The sequence below is a fragment of the Argopecten irradians genome, chromosome 9, assembly GCF_041381155.1.
Source record: "Argopecten irradians isolate NY chromosome 9, Ai_NY, whole genome shotgun sequence".
In the NCBI taxonomy this organism is placed as follows: domain Eukaryota; kingdom Metazoa; phylum Mollusca; class Bivalvia; order Pectinida; family Pectinidae; genus Argopecten; species Argopecten irradians.
Genome location: NC_091142.1, coordinates 8,988,451 through 9,010,514, shown reverse-complemented (window position 1 = coordinate 9,010,514; position 22,064 = coordinate 8,988,451). Strand labels below are relative to the sequence as shown.

The following is a 22,064-nucleotide window of genomic DNA, read 5'->3' as shown; positions in this document are numbered from 1 at the left end:
TCTATAATCTTCTAATAAAGTCTTCGCAGGCCTGTGATTGGTTTGAACGAATATACGTACCCGGCCTACTATACCTTTCGGCCGACACCATTTTCTGTCAAAAAGTCTTTTGAGCTACAATATTGCAGCTAGTGATTGGTCAGCGTTTCTCCTGAGCTGCCTCCAGTTTTACTATGAGATAGTCCAGAGGTGGATATAATGAATATCAAGGATGTAGTATAACTTGTTTAAACTGAATGTCATCGAGACCATAATATTTGACCAGTGTAGGCAGGTTTCCAATTACCGTATTTTTCGGAGTATAAGTCGCGACTTTTTCCCCTGAAAATCGGGAGTGCGACATATACACCAGTGCGACTTATACGTGGACGAAAACCAAAATCAGACGATTTTTTTGTATACACATTTTCATAAGCGTTAAGAAGGAAAATCCCATGCAACTAAGCCGAAATAGACAAGGATCCGGGTTAGACATGGACTAGTTTTGACAGGGTGCACTGGAGTATCAGTTAATTCACCCATAAACATGAGCAAAGGACTGTTCCTGACTTGGAACTAGAAGAGTTCAAATGTGTTAAAAATGAAATGATAACGAGTAATTAAAGATGCTCCACCGCTGACAGAGCATAAATAATATTCATCATTTGAACAATAATTGGTGTTCAATCGTGTATATATATATGTCTAATTAACACAAAAAAATATTATAAAATAATTTATTTTGTCTTTGGTGCATGTGCAATCAGCACTTCATTCCATATAGGATATAGTGCCACAGAATTTTTTCGGGATGCAATTAATTATTTTTTCATATTTTTGACTTGAAGTAAAATAAGAAGCTCAAACTTTTCAATAGTGGTAATGGTGTAAAGTAAGTAACTTTTGCAACTGAAGAAAAATGCTATATCGTCTGCTCCTGTTTTTGATAGTGAAAAAATACCATTTGTCAGCGATGGAGCATCTTTAATGATCGCTGGTCCCAAAGGAATTTTCATGAACAATATTTCTTATCATTTCGTCTTTGTTAGTTATAAAAAGATCTAAGATGGTGGGTTCGGTTCCTTCCTTTCTCTGGTGTATTTATTAGCATGTTGATATAAAAAGTTGTCAAACCTCTCTTCTTTCCTGCTTTGTCGACTAAATATTCCAACTTATGTATAGCAATCAGACTTTACACAGCCGAATAATTCATTCCCAGAGTCAAATGCACTCAACACTTTGAGTCTGCCTCTTGATCTGGAAAAAAATCATCTATACTGTTTAATGAATTTAAATGTGATTCTATGCCCGTGTAACACAGGGGATTGGTGTTCACGTCACAATCTAAACAAATAATGTGTAATTACAGGTCATAGTCTGTTATGTAGATAATAAAATATGATCTAAGCATATAAGATCAAAACCCTGATGACGTCTGACAAATGCGTGAATCATAGTTTTGTATGTCGTGTTGGTTAGATAATCAGATAATTTTCCTGAACAAAATACCAATAATTCTTGTAATTATGAAATCTAATATTGACTGCTCACCATAAAAATTGATGTGACGTCAGAATTTAAGGATAGGGGGCAAAATTGGTGCCACCGCTGGATCCAGCACATTTTGGCGTTAAACTGGTGGTCTATGGATAACTCTGCACACCATACAAAACTCATACATGTACATGACACATTTGTAATATTTGTCGACCTCACCAAATTCAAGAAGTAAAAGTGCGACTAGAGACAAAAATAACAAATAAACATCAATAATTCCAGTGGGGTTAATAATGCATAAAAAGTTTCGACAAAATTAAATAGATAAATAAGGTACACGTTACTGTGCTTGTCTAAAAATATCCTACGAAACTGTGGCGTCCCCGCACCGTAACCGAACTGTTTACTCCATTGTGGCGACTGCGTCCTCGATATTCCAGGGGCTCCGATCACTTACGAGAGATCGTAAGTGATCGGAACCCCTGGAATATCGAGGATGTGGCGACTGTAAACATGCACTTGTATGTTAAATACAAAATAGAGAAATATCTATAAGTTTAGAAAAACCCCTCAGATGCCTCTGAAACGGGCGCGTGATGTGTGCATTTGTAAGTCATGTGCAAAATTGCTTGTTTGCTAAATATAGAAACAGACATAAAGAGTAAGTTATATAACCTGTCATGTGTTGTTTTCTTTCAATTTCCACACGGCGAATCTAAGCTGATAATTTGTGAAGGGTTTATATATATTATTAAGTGTTTTAATATTATCGGTTTCGAAAATCTCTGTAAAAATAAAGTCAAGTTTTATTTTTTTGTAATTATTTTTTTGTAAAATTAAGAAAGCTATGAATATATATGCAGAATGTGCCATACTAGCTCGTGATTTCCCAGGTATTGCAAGCCTGATTAACTATCGTATTTTCCAATTAGATGATATCTTCGTTAGGTGAATAACTCTATCAGTATAAGTAAACTCAATATTTTTTTACCCTACAAAATATTGCAAAGTTATAGACTAACAGTCATATACAAACAATATTTCGTTGTCATGGCAACGTCTCCATACATTTTTATGTAAAACAGAGGATTTATAACAGATATATTTTTCCGACTCATCTTGCGTGCTATCATGTGATACTGACATCAAGTGGGCCAGCGTCCTGTTATTAAACGACTACCACAGACGCACATTGTTTTCTAACTCCATTAGGAAGTTATTACCCTTGTAGACAGGTCACTTACACTGACGGAAGTGTTAAACCTACTTACAGTATATACTTTCATCGGAAAAGGTTAAATAGCCAGCTTAGTTGTATAATAGTGGAACATTCTGGCAGTTGTTGTTGGGATTTGGCGGATAAAAGTGTGCAACGCGAATCAACGGGACAGCGTCTAAAATGTTGCTGAACTTTGGGTGTTTAGCTGTAGTGGTGGTGAGTAGGCTATTTTTACATTGTTGTGTCGGACTAATTATTTGTTCCATATTTTCTGTGTGGTGTTTTGTCCAGATTGAATAATGTTTTAAGTTACTGATATCGAGTCCTCTTTGCTAATTATAATAATAACGTTTTAAAAGTCATATTTACGTTGCGGGATGATACTGTCAACTTTATCTCCCGGGCATTTCGAGATCCAAGTAATATCACTTATATTAATAGGAATTTCCATTCAGTTTTTAAAGCCGACAATGTTTATCTTCGCAAACATGTTTTGAAAGGGAAATCGCGACATATCCAATAGCTGCGAAAGAAAGCTGATTAACACTCAATTGCACCTAAGTCTCTATTACAAAAATATAGAAAATGCTATTGCTATTAGGTCTGGAAGGAAAATGTCATTGCCTGTCTTCTGCGCAGACGTGAAACTTGCAGCATTTGATTCATAGAGGATCGGACAACATCTCATTCGGGGTCATGTTATGATTACTGTAAACCAACTTTCTTTTGTGGCTATTAAATTTCGCGATTTTCATTTCAAAACAAGTTCGCGAAGATTAAAATTCGCAGATAAAAAAATAATCAATGAAATAAAAATAATTAAATCGTAATTCGCGGAGACGATCATGTACTTTCGCAAATTTTATTGGATCGCGAAATTGGATCTCCCGCGAAAAAAAGTTGCTGAAAAAAACATTTTGTCACAGCATGGTGTAATAAATAAAACTACATATTTTTGTATGTTCTTTCAGTAAAATAATTGATAAATAATGATTCTGACAGATATTTTAAGATCATCCGAACGTTTCCATGTTGAATTTTGTCATAATGAATAATGGCCTAGATTTTTATCTGGGCCCAGTTTCACGATTATTCCTTAGTTTAAGGAATCCCTTAACTTAAAATTATCAATAGGAAATCATAAATTTTAAAGGACGCTCCTTAATTTAAGATTTTGTCCAACTTTTGAAATGCTTTTCTATGGGGACATTTATGTTAAGGAATTCCTTTAAGGTCAACAATGTTCGTGAAACTGGGCCCAGATTAGATACATAATACAGCTATCACCGACCCTATCAACTGTCAATACTATATTAGCAATACTGACCAAAAAGCCCAACTAACGTCCAAATCATAACCAAACAAAATCAAAATAACAAACACAGCAAACATATTTCTCTGTAAGCTTAAATGCGTAACATTTTTATAGAAATTATATGTTTGCAAATACGTTTCAAAGCAAGATCTTTTGAACTCTCCCTTTATTTTAAACATTTTATTCTTTTCCTAATATATGTATAACAAAACCTTAGATATTTGTGATTGGAAAACAAACTCTGTCCCAAATATTCAATGTTTTGTATGGGGACGTCTTTGGTATAAGCATTGATTGTCATAGGTTAACTGCCAGTGCAAATACTGCAAAGAGCTGATCTTACATTGAGCATATTAATAACATTAAAGTTATATGTGCTTTAACTGGGAGAAATTTTCACACGTTAGCTTTCTTCAGTAATCTATTTAAAACCATAATGATGAATTAAGCTGTAAAAATCATACCTTATAAATCTTATTTACAACACTGAATATATACACTGTAAAATCTTACTTTGTATGCTTTATGTATGTTTAGTTGTAAACATACCTGCAGAAATCACTTTACAATTACTAATAAGACTGTAAAAATGGAAATAGAATTGTAGACCGCAACCTGGCTTCATTGTCTGACCATATGTACTCATTTCATTTCACTGCACTGTAGATGTTATATAATGATTTTTGGTAGTACCGCAAAAAAAATCATTTTTAGCTCTTATTTGTGTTTGTTTAGTTAAAACCTATGCATTGTAAGTATTGTAATTCTTAAAATGTTGGTAACATTTATGGTGAATAGCATATTAAAACCTCTTCTTGATTCGTGAGTGCGAAAATCATGGCACATATACCTTTAATCATAGGAGTTTGACGTTCTGTCAATAATATATAGTACAAATATATAAAAAAAATACCCCTATATAATATATAAAAACACGTTTTTATATAGTATATAGGAGTATTTTTTATATATGTATACTATATATTATTGACAGAACGTCAAACTCCTGTACTTTAATCTTCTATGCAGCGGTAATTTAATTATATGACAGTTCGCAATTAATGATTGCTGGTTAGCAATGTAATGTTTATGAGTAACTATGACCTATTTCCATTTATTGCTATATTTCTATACAAACTAGTAATTGATTTTCTTGTTTCATTTAAATTTTTTACTTACATTATTATTTTTCAGACGTTAATTGCTGTCGGTGAGTATATTTAAGGTCACCATTCCTTTGTGCAAATACATATACGATAACTAGTCTAAAAATTCGGTCCGTGGGGTTTGCTTCATACTCCTTTTGATTGAGTGAAGCTATTCAAAACGTAAACATTAGTGACAATGCAAACCTTACACGAAATGTAACTCATTGCTTTTGATATTTAGTATGGGTCTAGGTGGAATGTGTCTAAAAGTCACTGTAATTATTTATACTGATAGGTGCATCCTGTGAAATGAGGCTGTAGACCTGTTTTAGTTATTGGAAATTGTGTAATCACAATGGTTATGCATCATTTGGTTTTGGCAATTCTGCCAAAATTTAGTTTTAGTTATTATTTGTTGTTGCAAATGTAAAACACGAAAAAGTTGTTATTTTAAACAGGTTTAATATTGATTTCCTTATATACTTTAGTATTATTGATAAAAAAGATGTTAAATGTCTTAAAATTCTCAAAATGTTGATAAACTTTGGCACACACTATGTTTAATACGTCTACGACACAATCTAATTAAAATTAGACTTGTACGATACTCTATACGTTACGCAGCTCCGATACATGCGTAACGTAGAGTATCGTAGTGGAGCAGAATTACAAGTCTAATTTTAATTAGATTGGTCTCCCAAAGTATGTGTGGTGTAAATTTCGGAATGTAACGGAGCGAATTTGTGAAACATCGAATCTCGTTGATGACCCTGCATTAGAAAAAACCAGACGCAGAAGATTTATTGCTATTCATTCTCGCATAACTTATATAATTAGCGAGAATACTTTAATTGAATAGTTCTAGTTATCGTCACTCGTATTCCTGCGGTAATTGTAACACTTTCCTGCGTTTGAAACAATGAATATTGGTCATACTTTCAAATTCTCGTAACTTAGAAATATAATACCGCACTCAAACACACATTGTCAATTAAAGAACAGTTTCGGTTCTTTTAATTCGTGCGGAGAAAATCTATCGTGATGCCTTACCATCATCGAGTTATATTTTATTCGCCCCTCTATTGTCAATATTGCATATAAATTAGCGTAAACGCAATGGTGTATGAATACAAACCAGTGCAAGACCCCATTACTTCTAATTCAGTTCACGCTTCGCGAAGATGTTCCGTCATGATCTAATCTAAATAAAGATAAGGCTTTATACACAATTCACATTTCCCGAAGTTACTTTGATTTCAATTGTAGCTAACATTGAATGTGTCGGTATCAAATGCCCACAATTAAAAGCATTGTTCAAACCATATACCTTTATTCATAATTCATGATATCGGGATATATATTGTATCGGTTACAGCCCTTTTATCATTAACATAAAAATACTTTGTCCATCTTGAAAACGACTGGCGTGTTAAGTTAATCTTTATTCGTTTGTTTGATTAAATTAACGTCCTATTAACAGCCAGGGTCATGTGCGGACGGCCTCCCATGTATGTAGTGTGTAGCGTGTATGAAGTGCCGGTGTGTGTTTTGGGAGACTGTGGTATATTCGTGTTGTGTCTTGTATAGTGAAACTGTTGCCCTTTTACAAGTACTATATCACTGAAGCATGCCGCCGAAGATACCAAGCAGCACACCCCACCCGGTCACATTATACTGACAACGGGCGAACCAGTCGTCCCACTCTGCTTAGTGCTGAGCGCTAAGCAGGAGCAGAAACTACCACATTTATAGATTATGGTGTGTCTTGGCTAGGGGACAGAACTCAAACCTCCCTCACAGAGGCGAGCGCTCAACAAAAAGTCAAAAGTGAGGTGGGGTCAAGGGAGAATATTCATTCCTGTAAAATAATCCTCTGTATTCTGATTCACTAGCCCAGCCATTGCAATGTTATTTCGCGCTCAACACTCAGGAACGTTTGGTTCCCCTGTTATCTGTATTCAGTCTTTGCGTATTACAGAGTTACCTTCCTTGCAGGTAGGCCTCCATTGTGATGTCATTATTTTGTGAGCGAAATTCACGTCTTTTTTTCATAAAAAATATGCCATTACACTCACAAACACATGACGGCACAAATAATACCTACCCACAAGGGCAGATAACTCTATAATATACAAAGACGGAATATGTTCTTGGCAGTATGTTCTAGCAATATAACACTACGAACTAGACAAGAGTTGATAGACATTAGTTAAAAACCAAACGGAATTTTTATTCTACCTGCAGATGTCGGCAAAATTTTCTGCATTTCACCCTCAATTTAAACTTATTGTCAGAACACGTAGTAGAGAATGTATAAACATTCGTTTTTAACCCACCGGTTTATAACTAGGTCGAAGTCTGCGGTCTGCGGTCAAGTACTTTACGCATTACATATACGTTATAAAATGTAGATCAAAATGTTTGTACGCAGCGACTTCACTATTAAGTGCACGTTCCACTTTTGTTGTATATTTTCTCTATACTACTGCAAAGCCTGGGTCTTTACATCAAGTATTAAAGATTTTTAGTTCTGTGTTTGATCCGTACATCAAAAAAGTTCAGGGGAAACTAAACGGAGAAAAGGGGAGAGAGAAATGTTTTGATTAAAAAAATCTTGTTATGTCGATTATTATTTCGCTAAGTCAACTATTACCTCGTTAGGTCGACTTATTATCTCGCTAAGTCGACTTATAACCTCGCTAAGTCGACTTATAACCTCGCTAAGTCGACTTATTACCTCGCTATGTGATGACAGATATATGCCACCGTATTGTGTATATGAATGAGCTTGAAAATCGTTCACGTGTTTTAAAAAATGTAATGTGATGCCAAACGTAAATAAATCGACTGACGTAAACGATAAATTTTAAAAACCTTGGCTGGGACCGAGCTTCCGAAGTTTTCATCATTTTCTGTCAATACAATTTCCAAACCCCTTTCAAATAATTCTGGATAAGTTGCGATAGCTCTTTCATTTTTTTATATATTTTTTTTCATTTTTTTTTTAGAAGAATGCTTTCGGTCGCTTGCTTCGTGCTGATTTCTCGTTTGAGAAGAATATTCGTAAGAGCTTTGTATGATGTTGGATAATAAAATACCGACCATTCATTTAAACTAGCAAGACAATCGACTGCATCAGTCATTTCGTGCAGAACTTTCGCGTGGGTCAGATATTCACTGGCGTCTCTCGCATAAATATCCCTTAGAAGATGCTTTCCTGATGTCTCTTCATGTCTGATGGGGCCCGTTATAGCATAGTAATTATCTTAGTATTTAGACTGTCCATTTGGTACAAGCTCCAGAGACTGGTCCCATTAATATATAAATATTTTAGATCATCCTCAGTCTCGACCTAATCTGTTTTATATTGTTGCTGTCGTTCAATTGCTACCGTCATGCATATTTTTGTATGGGCACACGGTCAAGTGGTTGCGGCATCCTTCGTTTTCTATAATAAAACAGTAGGAAAATATTTAGTAGAAACGTTTATCTGTCGATATTCGAGATCTAAAAATCCGAATGCCAGTCTGCGTGTCTCAAGCATTCAAATTTTCTTTCACAATCCGCAATATCGGCAATATTCTGTATTTGGTTAGGCTAGATCTTAAATGGATGTTCCGCCAGTCATATATGCAAAACATAGTAACTAGGCGGATCAATAGCATATTTTTTATCATGCAGATTAATTGGGATTGCGGTGTAAAAATTGTATTTATTTGGGCGAAATAATTGGATATTAGGCAGATTAATTGCGATTCCGATGTAAAAAAAAAATCTTGGCGAAATGATTGGATATGAGGCAAATTTATTGGGATTCCGATGTTAAATATTATCTGGGCGAAATAATGGTATATGGGATTCAGATTTGAATATTTTACTATTTTTATTCTTATTTGGAAGAAATGTGTGGACATTAATTGTTAATCAGTCAATCGTGGCTATCCAATCTATTAGACTGTTAGGTGTTTCTAATTAATATGCTCCAGGTGTTATCCATAGTAACAAATCACAAATTTCCTATTTTGTTTTAATGATATTAGGAAATAACTTCGTTTTTCGTTCATTCTCCACTAATTTGCATGTTTTCTGAAATAAAAACATAAAATATAAAAATTGAAAACAAAGTTCTTATGTATTGTCATTTGTTTGGCAAATATCTCTACTTTTTTGATCCAAAAGTGCTGGCTCCTATCTTTACTCATATAAAAGTTATAATTGTTACAGTCAACCATCATATTTTGGTAAATAACAGATACGTGACTTTGTTGAAATGAACTAAATTGAGGTTTTTCATTAGAAATGCCACAAAATATACACTCTAACTGAATTTTTGCTTTGGTTTTGGACTTTTCTTTCCATTCAAACCATTTGTCCGTCTCGAAAGCAACTTGTCTTTATCAATTGCAGTTATGAAAAGTTCATTTGTGAATATTGGTTTGTATGATTCATAAGTGTGTTCAAATAGTTTCATATAAAAATAGTACCAAAGTATTTTGTTTCTATATTTTTCCTTATTATCAAACCATACTTATATCTGCATAAGTACATGTCACATATTACTGTATAGGACATTAAAATCCTGCTTTAAACAGTAACGTATATGTTACAACATACTTAATATATGACTGTAGAAATCTGACAGGGTTATTATGTTTTTCTGTTTCATAAATTCGTCAAAATGCATCAAAGAAAATGTACTTTTCAGCGGTTTCACTTCTCTAATTTCGAATGTTTTATGACAAGCGTGAGAATTTCTGTCGATATGGGTATTTTTCCATAACGTATCTGTCGATATCGTACTGACCAACACTAACCCCTCTCATCATTTAAATGACACAGTGTGACTTGTCGACCAAACCACAAACATTGTTACACTTAGTATTATATAATTTTTAAACTGTGATGTGAATTTATCTCTGTGGGGAAGTGGCATCTTATATAATCAAGTACATAGTAGTAACGTATCTGTTGATATCGTTGATTAACATGTATATTTAAAAGATTAGATCGCACCTGTCCATTTAATTGTTAATGGATGTGTCCATGTCATAAAGGTAAAAGTTAGTATACATATTGAAGTTCATTATCACGAAAAAAAACCGTGGACATTTGATAATATATCAATTGTGTACATGATTTTATTTGTTGGTAACGTAAATAATTAACAGCATAGTTTGTGACAAGGATAAAATGAGTTATATAAACAATATCTAAGCATTTTGTGTGCCAATACTTGTCTATTCCCATTGAGTATGCTAATATCTATGATATAAAAGAAAAAAATGTAAAATTTACTCATTTACTTAGTCAGAGATGATTTATGAAATACATGATAGCTTAAGAGGACAGTCGAGATTCGTCACGAGAGCCATATTTTATGTGATGATGAGAAAAATCTTAATTGGTCCGAGGAACCACACTTATTATTTTCGAAGATGAATCACGTGTACAAACATGATTTTTAAGTCCCGATATTGATAGAGAACACTTAATGGAATTTGTACATTTAGTGAAAAATGAACGTTTTATCAATGACGTAATTAATCACCGTCAATAATTTGCTGGAATGTCTCCAAGTTTTTGTAATGTACATAAGTGCACGTTGGGATGATTATTTGTATTTACATGTAGATGTTACCGTCGTGGCTGGGCGATCGGGTGCCTTAGATCACGAGTTCGAGACCCGGATAGGAAACGAGTCATAAAACTGCCATCCTTTGTCACTTGTGTTTCTGAGAAATTATCTAATTATTAAACCATAATGTATTCATATGCACTATGTGTTGTTAATCCGAAGGTTTAGATTTGAATATCCTGTCGAAATAATAGACTTACATCGAAATAAAAAGACTTTTCGAGCAATGCGAGTTCGGATATGTTTCATGACTATTCTTGTTCAGGGTCGAACGTGTTTTGGAATGCGAAGGTGTGTGCGATGCAAATATGGCTTCGAAACTCTGCTTCAAGAACCAATCGTGAGTGAAAAGTCCATGATGTCTAGTTTATTCTTTACGCAAAACTAAGTATTGGGTTTCGGTGACAGATTATTGCAGATTCTAAAACTTCTAAAATACAGGAAATGTTTACTGTTACTGTTTTCATTTAGTTAACAAAAACTACTTCAGAAACACCACGAGATTTTCAGGCAGAAAACACCACCTCGGTGTTCAAAGTACGCGGATTTGAATGACTGAATGTCGCCATGTCGCATACCAAATTGCACCTTCGAATACCATGATATCAAAAGACATTCGCCTCTCTGCTGTTTCAAATTGTCAACACTAAACGTTTTTTTACTTAGGTAATGCTCAGCAGGGCCCTCCTGGACCTCCCGGATATGACAACAGTCGATGTAAGTAACGTTCGTGTGTACAGGGGCGGATTAAGGATTTAAGGTTAGAGGGTGAGACCAAGCAAATCAGGCAAGGAGTCTGGTAGGGTGTACTTTCTTTCATGGATTGGGGCTTTGATATAGATTTTCATATAGAAACATTCGTAGTTAGTTAAAAGGAGCAATAGTGACAATAATATAAAAAAATCTTTTGTTTAAAAATATGTTGTTTATAAAACACAACTGTTGTTTATAAAAACACAATCTTTTATTTATAAAACACAATCTGTTGTTTATAAAACAAAATATGTTGTTTATAAAAAAAATTGTAGTTTATAAAAAACAAATTGTTGTTTATAAAACATAATCTGCTGTTTATAAAAACACAATCCGTTGTTTATAAAAACACAATCTGTTGTTCTTCACACTTAACCTCGTCTGTATAGTTCCAAAGCTACCAGGGATGATACTATTAGAATATATTTACATTTCGATATATTGACTGTTGAAAAATCGACATGTGAAGGTTAAGTGCATGGAGATAGCGTAGGTAGCACGTATTGAAATGATCGTCTGTATAGTAACCAATTTCTTTTGTATGTCAGTTCCGAAGCTACCAGGGATGATACTGTTATTTACATTTCGATAATATTGACCGTTGGTTGGTCACGACGTGTAAAGGTTAAGTGCAAAGTGAAAGCGTAGGTAGTACGCATTAAAGCGATCGTCTGTATAGACATACGATTCATGGTAACCTTTCTTTCCTATGTCAGTTCCGAAGTTCCCAGGAATGTCGGAAGCGGCTGCTCCTGGACACCAAATTCCCGAGGAGCTCCTGATTTATCCAGACGTGCCTTTAAATGGTAATTATCCGTTTATTGGTACCGCAACATGGGTCCTGTTATTAGTTTACCATGGTGTCACCTGCTCCGAAATTTTCACTGTTTTCAGACTGATATTCAATATGGTGACTTAAATTTTAGTAGATTCGTAGACTTTTGAATACTAGACCAAAATGTTATTAGATTTTGTAATTTTTTGTTTTCTTTTACTACTGATTTCTCATTGTATAAGGATGGCAAGATAATTGTGTTAAAGGGAAAACAATTTTGTAAAACTTTTTTTTGTAAAGGGAAAACAATTTTGTAAAACTTTTTTTTGTATTTGGCAGCGTTTGTGGAAGGTGCCCCCATTAATCCAGATGACCGTAAGTTTTCTTTTATAATCTAATATAGTCGATCTTGAATGTATTCCTAAGCTAGTTTAAGGAAGGAGACTACACATGTTTTTCTTTCATTCAAGCATTGAACGTCTTTCAGTTGGCATTCATATTGGCTATGAATGCCAACTGAAAGACGTTCAATTCTTATATTTACATTTGATAACGATATTATGATGACATCCCAGGATATTTTGCATCTATAACGAAGAAACGATTCATTATCGTCAAAGACAGAACAGCCATTTTCGGTGATCGCTGGCACGACAAGTGTGACATCACAGTGATAATGATGTCATAATAAGCGGATTGCGGTTCATAAACTGATGTATGCCAACTGTGCTTGGTAAAGTTACATAATGGAAATGAAAATGTAAACATAAAAAGATGTTGATGTTCTGTGCCTGAGGGTCTCATAAATACCCGAGACTTGCCCGAGGTTTTACATTTTGTGTGATCCCAAAAGCAGAATGAATATTCACATATAAAAGAGGATTTTCTTTTCACACCTCGACGTTATTATTTACATATACCCTAGCATTTTAGTAAAAAAATAACCCATAAGTTCTATAACATCGGGACTGGGAATCGAAAACCATATATAAACATTGCGCTGTCGTTACAGCCCAGGAAGAAGTTTTGTAGATGCCATGACCTGTATAGCATGGGTTACCATGGCCCAGTTTCATGAACATAAGCACTACAGAGGTTATGGAAACAAACTTAAGTTAAGGGACCTTCTTTAAAATCTGTAAGGCTTTCGTATGGAGAATCTTAAATTAAGGAATTCCTGAAAATGAAGGAATGTTCATGAAACTGGGCCCATGTAATGCAGTCTCAGACATGATATACCTGTATGTATGGCTTATGAGAAATGAATTATATAAAATCCTAAATATTGAATACCCTCCAATAGATGCTCTATGTATCGATTGGATTAATGAAATGTTGGCAATTGTATATAAATTATATTTTGATAAGTAGCCATTGCACTTGAATTAATATATATGTTAGATAATCATAATACATATCTAACAATGTTTTATTACAAGTAATGGCAAATTTGAAAGAATGTATGATAGAATATCTGTTTCTGTGTTTGCAGCTCAACAGTTGATTAATGCAGGACCCGAGCACCACACATGTGAGTTCTTAGATACTGTAAATGTACTCATTTTAGCGATTACTTATTTTAGTGGTAGTTCAGTTTTATCGCTTACTTATTTTAGTGGTAGTTCTATTTTATCGCTTATTTATTTTAGCGGTAGTTCTATTTTATCGCTTACTAATTTTAGTGGTAGTTCTATTTCATCGCTTACTTATTTTAAATGGTATTTTTATTTTATCGGTTACTTATTTTAGTGGTAGTTCCATTTTAACGCTTAGTTTATGTTAGTTGTAGTTCTATTTTATCGCTTACTGATTTTAGTGGTAGTTCTATTTTATCGGTTACTAATATTATTTTAGGGGTAGTTCTATTTTAGCTCATTTCGCATGTCTTTGAAACGCAAATTCATGCCTAGCACTATTTTTTGTATAAGGATATGTCTGGTCTGGAACCACGGAACTGCACTAATTATTATTCGCACTTATACATAATTATTTATACGTATCATAATTTATCAGTTACATATTTTGGTGATAGTTCTATATTATCGCTTATCTATTTTAGTGGTAGTTTTATTTTAGCGCGTTTCGCATCGTCTTTGAAACGCAAATTCATGTACAGCACTATTTTTATAAAAGGGTATGTTTGGTCTTGAACCGCGGAAATGTGCTAATTATTATTCGCACGAATACATAATTAATTATACATGTCGTAATTTCCATTTTTTCGATTTCCGCAATTGTGCTAAAATTTGTATGTTTAAAATATGCAATGATTAAAGAGAGTATAAAGACTAAAAGTGATATGATTGTTTTCTTTCTTTCATGTTTGGCAAGGATAAAATCTTACCTTATATTACTTACTTATTATTATATCCATCTTTGGATTTAGTTGTTTTCATAACGTATCTAATGGTATCTCCTCCAATTCCAGTTTCAGACCCGAGAGGTCCTGAGGGCGTCAGAGGTAAGCTAAGACTGTAATTGATTGTTTATGTTCGATTTAAAACTGAGTTTGAGGCTTTGTTGATAACACAATGTAATAAACTCGCTGTTTAATTGCTCAAAACAAATGGCAAATAGTAAAATCTTAAAACCAAGACCTAGAAGTCTCATTAAAATAGAACTTAATGTAAATAATGTTAACGCTTTTTATGGTGAAAAATTGTGGTATTTTTCATCGGAGAGAGTCGTCAGTTTTGATATTTTCACTGAATATTGACCAATCAGAACACAGTATTTACACTGAAAATATCATTTTGACGGGGGAGGGGGGGGGGACTTGTCTTTTAAGTAAATATCAAACCAAGAAATAAAATAGTATGTGCAATTTTCCATTTTTTTACGTGCATTTGGTTATTTTATACTAATTTCCCATGTGTGGAAATCAATAAGTAAGCGGGAAATAAATAAAGTTGGAGTAAATAGTTACAATGTATCAAGACTGATTGAAATACATGTATACTATAATATATCCCTAGGACAGAGACGTAAAAATGTTAAAAAAATTAGAATATTCCCTGTTTTTTTATGACTAATAGTTGTATTTTCATCTCGTGAGTTGAAAATCTCTTTATTTTTCATCCCACACGATGAAATATAACTGGACCCAATTTCATGAACATTCCTTAACTTTAAGGAATTCCTTAATTTAAATTCTCCATAGGGAAGCATTACAAATGTTAAGGGAGTTCCTTATGATTAACTTAAGATTTTCCCTTAACTTCTGTTGTGCTTTACTATGGGGAACTTTAAGTTAAGGAATTCCTTCAAGTAAAGGAATGTTCATGAAACTGGGCCCAATGATTCATCAAGAAATAATGAATAATTTATAAAGTAATGACTACACTATATTAACTTAAGATTTCTATAAACCCGATGCGATTCTAAACTCCAAATATAACTTATTTCTCAGTGTCTTTCCGTCGTTTCTTTCCCGGCCGTGAAATACCCAGGGAATACCAAGTTCTGGGAGGAAATATGGACGTTGTGGACGCCGTGGACGACCTGGAGCCGTAAAGGTATAGATTATTCATCTTAGATTTTACAAGAGGCCCAAAGGGCCTTAACGGTCATCTGACTACCTTGGCCATAGTAAAATTAATTATATATGGTGTCCCTTTGTCAGGACCATGTCAGGATCATTTTCAATTTCTTTCAACAAATTTTATTTCAAACAAGAGGCCCAAGGACCTTAACATATAGGAAATTAATTAGATATATATAGTGTCATGGTAGTCATCTTCGATTTGGGATCAACCAGATCTAGATGTAACAATACTTTGTCTGGACCATATCAGGATCATTTCATGCAAGTTTCAGCCAAATCGCACCGGCAGAACTTGAGAAGAAGTTCAAAATGTGTTTTCAAGATGGCGGCTGTGGCGGCCATCTTGGATTTTGGATCAACCCGAAAAATAACAACACTTTGTCGGGACCATGTCAGGATCATTTCACTCAAGTTTCAGCCAAATCGCACCGGTAGAACTTGAGAAGAAGTTCAAAATGTGTTTTCAAGATGGCGGCTGTGGCGGCCATCTTGGATTTCGGATCGACCCGAAAAATAACAACACTTTGTCGGGACCATGTCAGGATCATTTCACGCAAGTTTCAGCCAAATCGCACCAGTAGAACTTGAGAAGAAGTTCAAAATGTGTTTTCAAGATGGCGGCTGTGGCGGCCATCTTGGATTTCGGATCGACCCGAAAAATAACAACACTTTGTCGGGACCATGTCAGGATCATTTCATGCAAGTTTCAGCCAAATCGCACTGGTAGAACTTGAGAAGAAGTTCAAAATGTGTTTTCAAGATGGCGGCTGTGGCGGCCATCTTGGATTTCGGATCGACCCGAAAAATAACAACACTTTGTCGGGACCATGTCAGGATCATTTCATGCAAGTTTCAGCCAAATCGCACTGGTAGAACTTGAGAAGAAGTTCAAAATGTGTTTTCAAGATGGCGGCTGTGGCGGCCATCTTGGATCTCGGATCGACCCGAAAAATAACAACACTTTGTCGGGACCATGTCAGGATCATTTCACGCAAGTTTCAGCCAAATCGCACCGGTAGAACTTGAGAAGAAGTTCAAAATGTGTTTTCAAGATGGCGGCTGTGGCGGCCATCTTGGATTTCGGATCGACCCGAAAAAATAACAACACTTTGTCGGGACCATGTCAGGATCATTTCATGCAAGTTTCAGCCAAATCGCACCGGTAGAACTTGAGAAGAAGTTCAAAATGTGTTTTCAAGATGGCGGCTGTGGCGGCCATCTTGGATTTCGGATCGACCCGAAAAATACCAACACTTTGTCGGGACCATGTCAGGATCATTTCATGCAAGTTTCAGCCAAATCGCACCGGTAGAACTTGAGAAGAAGTTCAAAATGTGTTTTCAAGATGGCGGCTGTGGCGGCCATCTTGGATTTCGGATCGACCCGAAAAATAACAACACTTTGTTGGGACCATGTCAGGATCATTTCATGCAAGTTTCAGCCAAATCGCACTGGTAGAACTTGAGAAGAAGTTCAAAATGTGTTTTCAAGATGGCGGCTGTGGCGGCCATCTTGGATTTCGGATCGACCCGAAAAATAACAACACTTTGTCGGGACCATGTCAGGATCATTTCACGCAAGTTTCAGCCAAATCGCACCGGTAGAACTTGAGAAGAAGTTCAAAATGTGTTTTCAAGATGGCGGCTGTGGCGGCCATCTTGGATTTCGGATCGACCCGAAAAAATAACAACACTTTGTCGGGACCATGTCAGGATCATTTCATGCAAGTTTCAGCCAAATCGCACCGGTAGAACTTGAGAAGAAGTTCAAAATGTGTTTTCAAGATGGCGGCTGTGGCGGCCATCTTGGATTTCGGATCGACCCGAAAAATAACAACACTTTGTCGGGACCATGTCAGGATCATTTCACGCAAGTTTCAGCCAAATCGCACCAGTAGAACTTGAGAAGAAGTTCAAAATGTGTTTTCAAGATGGCGGCTGTGGCGGCCATCTTGGATTTCGGATCGACCCGAAAAATAACAACACTTTGTCGGGACCATGTCAGGATCATTTCATGCAAGTTTCAGCCAAATCGCACTGGTAGAACTTGAGAAGAAGTTCAAAATGTGTTTTCAAGATGGCGGCTGTGGCGGCCATCTTGGATTTCGGATCGACCCGAAAAATAACAACACTTTGTCGGGACCATGTCAGGATCATTTCATGCAAGTTTCAGCCAAATCGCACTGGTAGAACTTGAGAAGAAGTTCAAAATGTGTTTTCAAGATGGCGGCTGTGGCGGCCATCTTGGATCTCGGATCGACCCGAAAAAATAACAACACTTTGTCGGGACCATGTCAGGATCATTTCACGCAAGTTTCAGCCAAATCGCACCGGTAGAACTTGAGAAGAAGTTCAAAATGTGTTTTCAAGATGGCGGCTGTGGCGGCCATCTTGGATTTCGGATCGACCCGAAAAAATAACAACACTTTGTCGGGACCATGTCAGGATCATTTCATGCAAGTTTCAGCCAAATCGCACCGGTAGAACTTGAGAAGAAGTTCAAAATGTGTTTTCAAGATGGCGGCTGTGGCGGCCATCTTGGATTTCGGATCGACCCGAAAAATAACAACACTTTGTCGGGACCATGTCAGGATCATTTCATGCAAGTTTCAGCCAAATCGCACCGGTAGAACTTGAGAAGAAGTTCAAAATGTGTTTTCAAGATGGCGGCTGTGGCGGCCATCTTGGATTTCGGATCGACCCGAAAAATACCAACACTTTGTCGGGACCATGTCAGGATCATTTCATGCAAGTTTCAGCCAAATCGCACCGGTAGAACTTGAGAAGAAGTTCAAAATGTGTTTTCAAGATGGCGGCTGTGGCGGCCATCTTGGATTTCGGATCGACCCGAAAAATAACAACACTTTGTTGGGACCATGTCAGGATCATTTCATGCAAGTTTCAGCCAAATCGCACTGGTAGAACTTGAGAAGAAGTTCAAAATGTGTTTTCAAGATGGCGGCTGTGGCGGCCATCTTGGATTTCGGATCGACCCGAAAAATAACAACACTTTGTCGGGACCATGTCAGGATCATTTCACGCAAGTTTCAGCCAAATCGCACCGGTAGAACTTGAGAAGAAGTTCAAAATGTGTTTTCAAGATGGCGGCTGTGGCGGCCATCTTGGATTTCGGATCGACCCGAAAAAATAACAACACTTTGTCGGGACCATGTCAGGATCATTTCATGCAAGTTTCAGCCAAATCGCACCGGTAGAACTTGAGAAGAAGTTCAAAATGTGTTTTCAAGATGGCGGCTGTGGCGGCCATCTTGGATTTCGGATCGACCCGAAAAATAACAACACTTTGTCGGGACCATGTCAGGATCATTTCACGCAAGTTTCAGCCAAATCGCACCAGTAGAACTTGAGAAGAAGTTCAAAATGTGTTTTCAAGATGGCGGCTGTGGCGGCCATCTTGGATTTCGGATCGACCCGAAAAATAACAACACTTTGTCGGGACCATGTCAGGATCATTTCATGCAAGTTTCAGCCAAATCGCACTGGTAGAACTTGAGAAGAAGTTCAAAATGTGTTTTCAAGATGGCGGCTGTGGCGGCCATCTTGGATTTCGGATCGACCCGAAAAATAACAACACTTTGTCGGGACCATGTCAGGATCATTTCATGCAAGTTTCAGCCAAATCGCACTGGTAGAACTTGAGAAGAAGTTCAAAATGTGTTTTCAAGATGGCGGCTGTGGCGGCCATCTTGGATCTCGGATCGACCCGAAAAATAACAACACTTTGTCGGGACCATGTCAGGATCATTTCACGCAAGTTTCAGCCAAATCGCACCGGTAGAACTTGAGAAGAAGTTCAAAATGTGTTTTCAAGATGGCGGCTGTGGCGGCCATCTTGGATTTCGGATCGACCCGAAAAAATAACAACACTTTGTCGGGACCATGTCAGGATCATTTCATGCAAGTTTCAGCCAAATCGCACCGGTAGAACTTGAGAAGAAGTTCAAAATGTGTTTTCAAGATGGCGGCTGTGGCGGCCATCTTGGATTTCGGATCGACCCGAAAAATAACAACACTTTGTCGGGACCATGTCAGGATCATTTCACGCAAGTTTCAGCCTAATCGCACTGGTAGAACTTGAGAAGAAGTTCAAAATGTGAAAAGTTAACGCACGGCGCACGGCGGACGGCGCACGGCGCACGGCGCACGGCGCACGGCGGACGACGACGGACGAAACATGATGACTATAGGTCATCCTGACCCTTCGGGTCAGATGACCTAAAAATGGACTGTTCTAGCTTTAGTTCTAGAAGAATTTATATGAGAGTTTAGGGGTAACTAAATGAATAGATCTTTTTAACATCAGCAGCTTATCTTAGTACATTGGTCCGATGAATGTTTGTCAATGTCTATCAAAGTCTTGAAATATTTACCAATATATATATAAATGTCTTGTCAATGTCTGTCGATGTCTGTCAATGTTTGTCAATGTCTGTCAATGCCTTGTCAATGTTTGGCGATGTCTTGTCAATGTACGTGTATGTCAATATATTGCCAATGTCATGTTAATGTTTGTCAATGTCTGTCATTATCTTGTCAATGTCATGTCAACGTCTGTTTATGTCTGTCTAAGTCTGTCAATGTTTGTCAATGTTTGTAAATAACAGTCAATGTTTGTCAATGTCTTCTTAATGTCTTGTCAGTGTCTTGTAAATGACTGTCAATAACTGTCAATTTCTGTAAATGAGTGTCGATGTCTTGACAATGTTTGTCAATGTCTGTCAAAGTCTTGTCAATATTTACCAATATATATAAATGTCTTGTCAATGTCTGTTGATGTCTGTCAATGTTTGTCAAGGTTTGTCAATGTCTGTCAATGTCTTGTCAATGTTTGGCGATGTCTTGTCAATGTACGTGTTTGTCAATGTCTTGTCAATGTTTTTCAATGTCTGTCAATGTCTTGTCAATGTCATGTCAATGTTTGTTTGTGTCTGTCTAAGTCTGTCAATGTTTGTCAATGTTTGTCAATAACAGTCAATGTTTGTCAATGTCTTCTTAATGTCTTGTCAGTGTCTTGTCAATGACTGTCAATGACTGCCACTGTCTGTCAACGTTTGTTAATGTCTCGTCAATATCTTCTTAATGTCTTGCCAGTGTCTTGTAAATGTCTGTCAATGACTGTCAATGTCTTGACAGTGTTTGTCAATGTTTGTCAATGTCTTTTAGATGTCTGTAAATGTCTTGTCAATGTCTGTTTATGTCTGTCTAAGTCTGTCTAAGTCTGTCAATGTCTTCTAAATGTCTTGTAAATGTCTAAGTCTGTCGAAGTCTGTTAATGTCTTGTAAATGTCTAAGTCTGTCGAAGTCTGTCAATGTCTTCTAAATGTCTTGTAAATGTTGGTATATGACTGTCAATGACTGTCAATGTCATTCTATTTCCAAATTATAAGTGAAATATAAATACAACACGTTATAACGTTCATATATATGAAATAATTACTGTAAACCAACTGTCTTTAGCGGATATTAAATTTCGTGATTTCCGTTTCAAAACAATTTAGCGAAAAATAATTATTCGGGGTTTAACAATTAAATGATCTTTCCTATCATTATAGATGATTTAGATACTAATTCGCGTATAGAAACTTTCATGAATTTACTTGGATCGCGATATTCCTGAAAGTAAATCGCACGCGAATAAACTTCTTTCTCTAAATTAATTTTTAAGTCTAAATTATGTTGGTATTGTTATGTTTTCAGAGTCTCCTGATGACAAATCAACAAAACAGTGAGATGTTGCCTCAGTCCCCAGTCCATTCCTTCAGAATATATCTTCATTCTTCAAGTCACCATTCATCGCCTACCTATTCATTGACAATATTAAACATTCATCATATTAAACAGACACTGTCAATTCCTTTTCGACTATGCACTTTGATAAATAAACTTCTATAAAATGGCATTTATGTTCTAGTGTACTTTGAGATGTTTTTGAATATGAGAAGGGAAGAATTACAGTGACAAGGTGACGCAGATGTGATACAATCAATTCTAATGGCAACTTACATGCTATTTGATGTTTCCATGCCAGACGACACCTTTCAATATAATTTCACGATTTAAAATCAAAGGTACTATTGCACTCAGTTACCAAAACGGTTATTTGTTTTACGAATAAAAAGATACCAACTTAAATCGTTCGCAAATCTAATTAATCTTACGATACATAATACATGCCAAGC

At 36.0% G+C, this 22,064-nt stretch overlaps 1 protein-coding gene across 1 annotated transcript; it reads left to right on the top strand.

Annotated features, from left to right (window-relative positions):
* The first annotated feature begins 2,728 nt into the window (after positions 1-2,728).
* LOC138331346 (uncharacterized) lies at positions 2,729-21,784 on the top strand. The gene is made up of 9 exons (XM_069278907.1): positions 2,729-2,911; positions 5,205-5,220; positions 11,460-11,510; positions 12,263-12,352; positions 12,661-12,696; positions 13,814-13,852; positions 14,750-14,782; positions 15,731-15,836; positions 21,583-21,784. The coding sequence occupies exons 1-8, from the start codon at positions 2,876-2,878 to the stop codon at positions 15,832-15,834; spliced, it is 405 nt and encodes a 134-aa protein (XP_069135008.1). The 5' UTR covers positions 2,729-2,875; the 3' UTR covers positions 15,835-15,836; positions 21,583-21,784.
* The last annotated feature ends 280 nt before the right edge of the window (positions 21,785-22,064 follow it).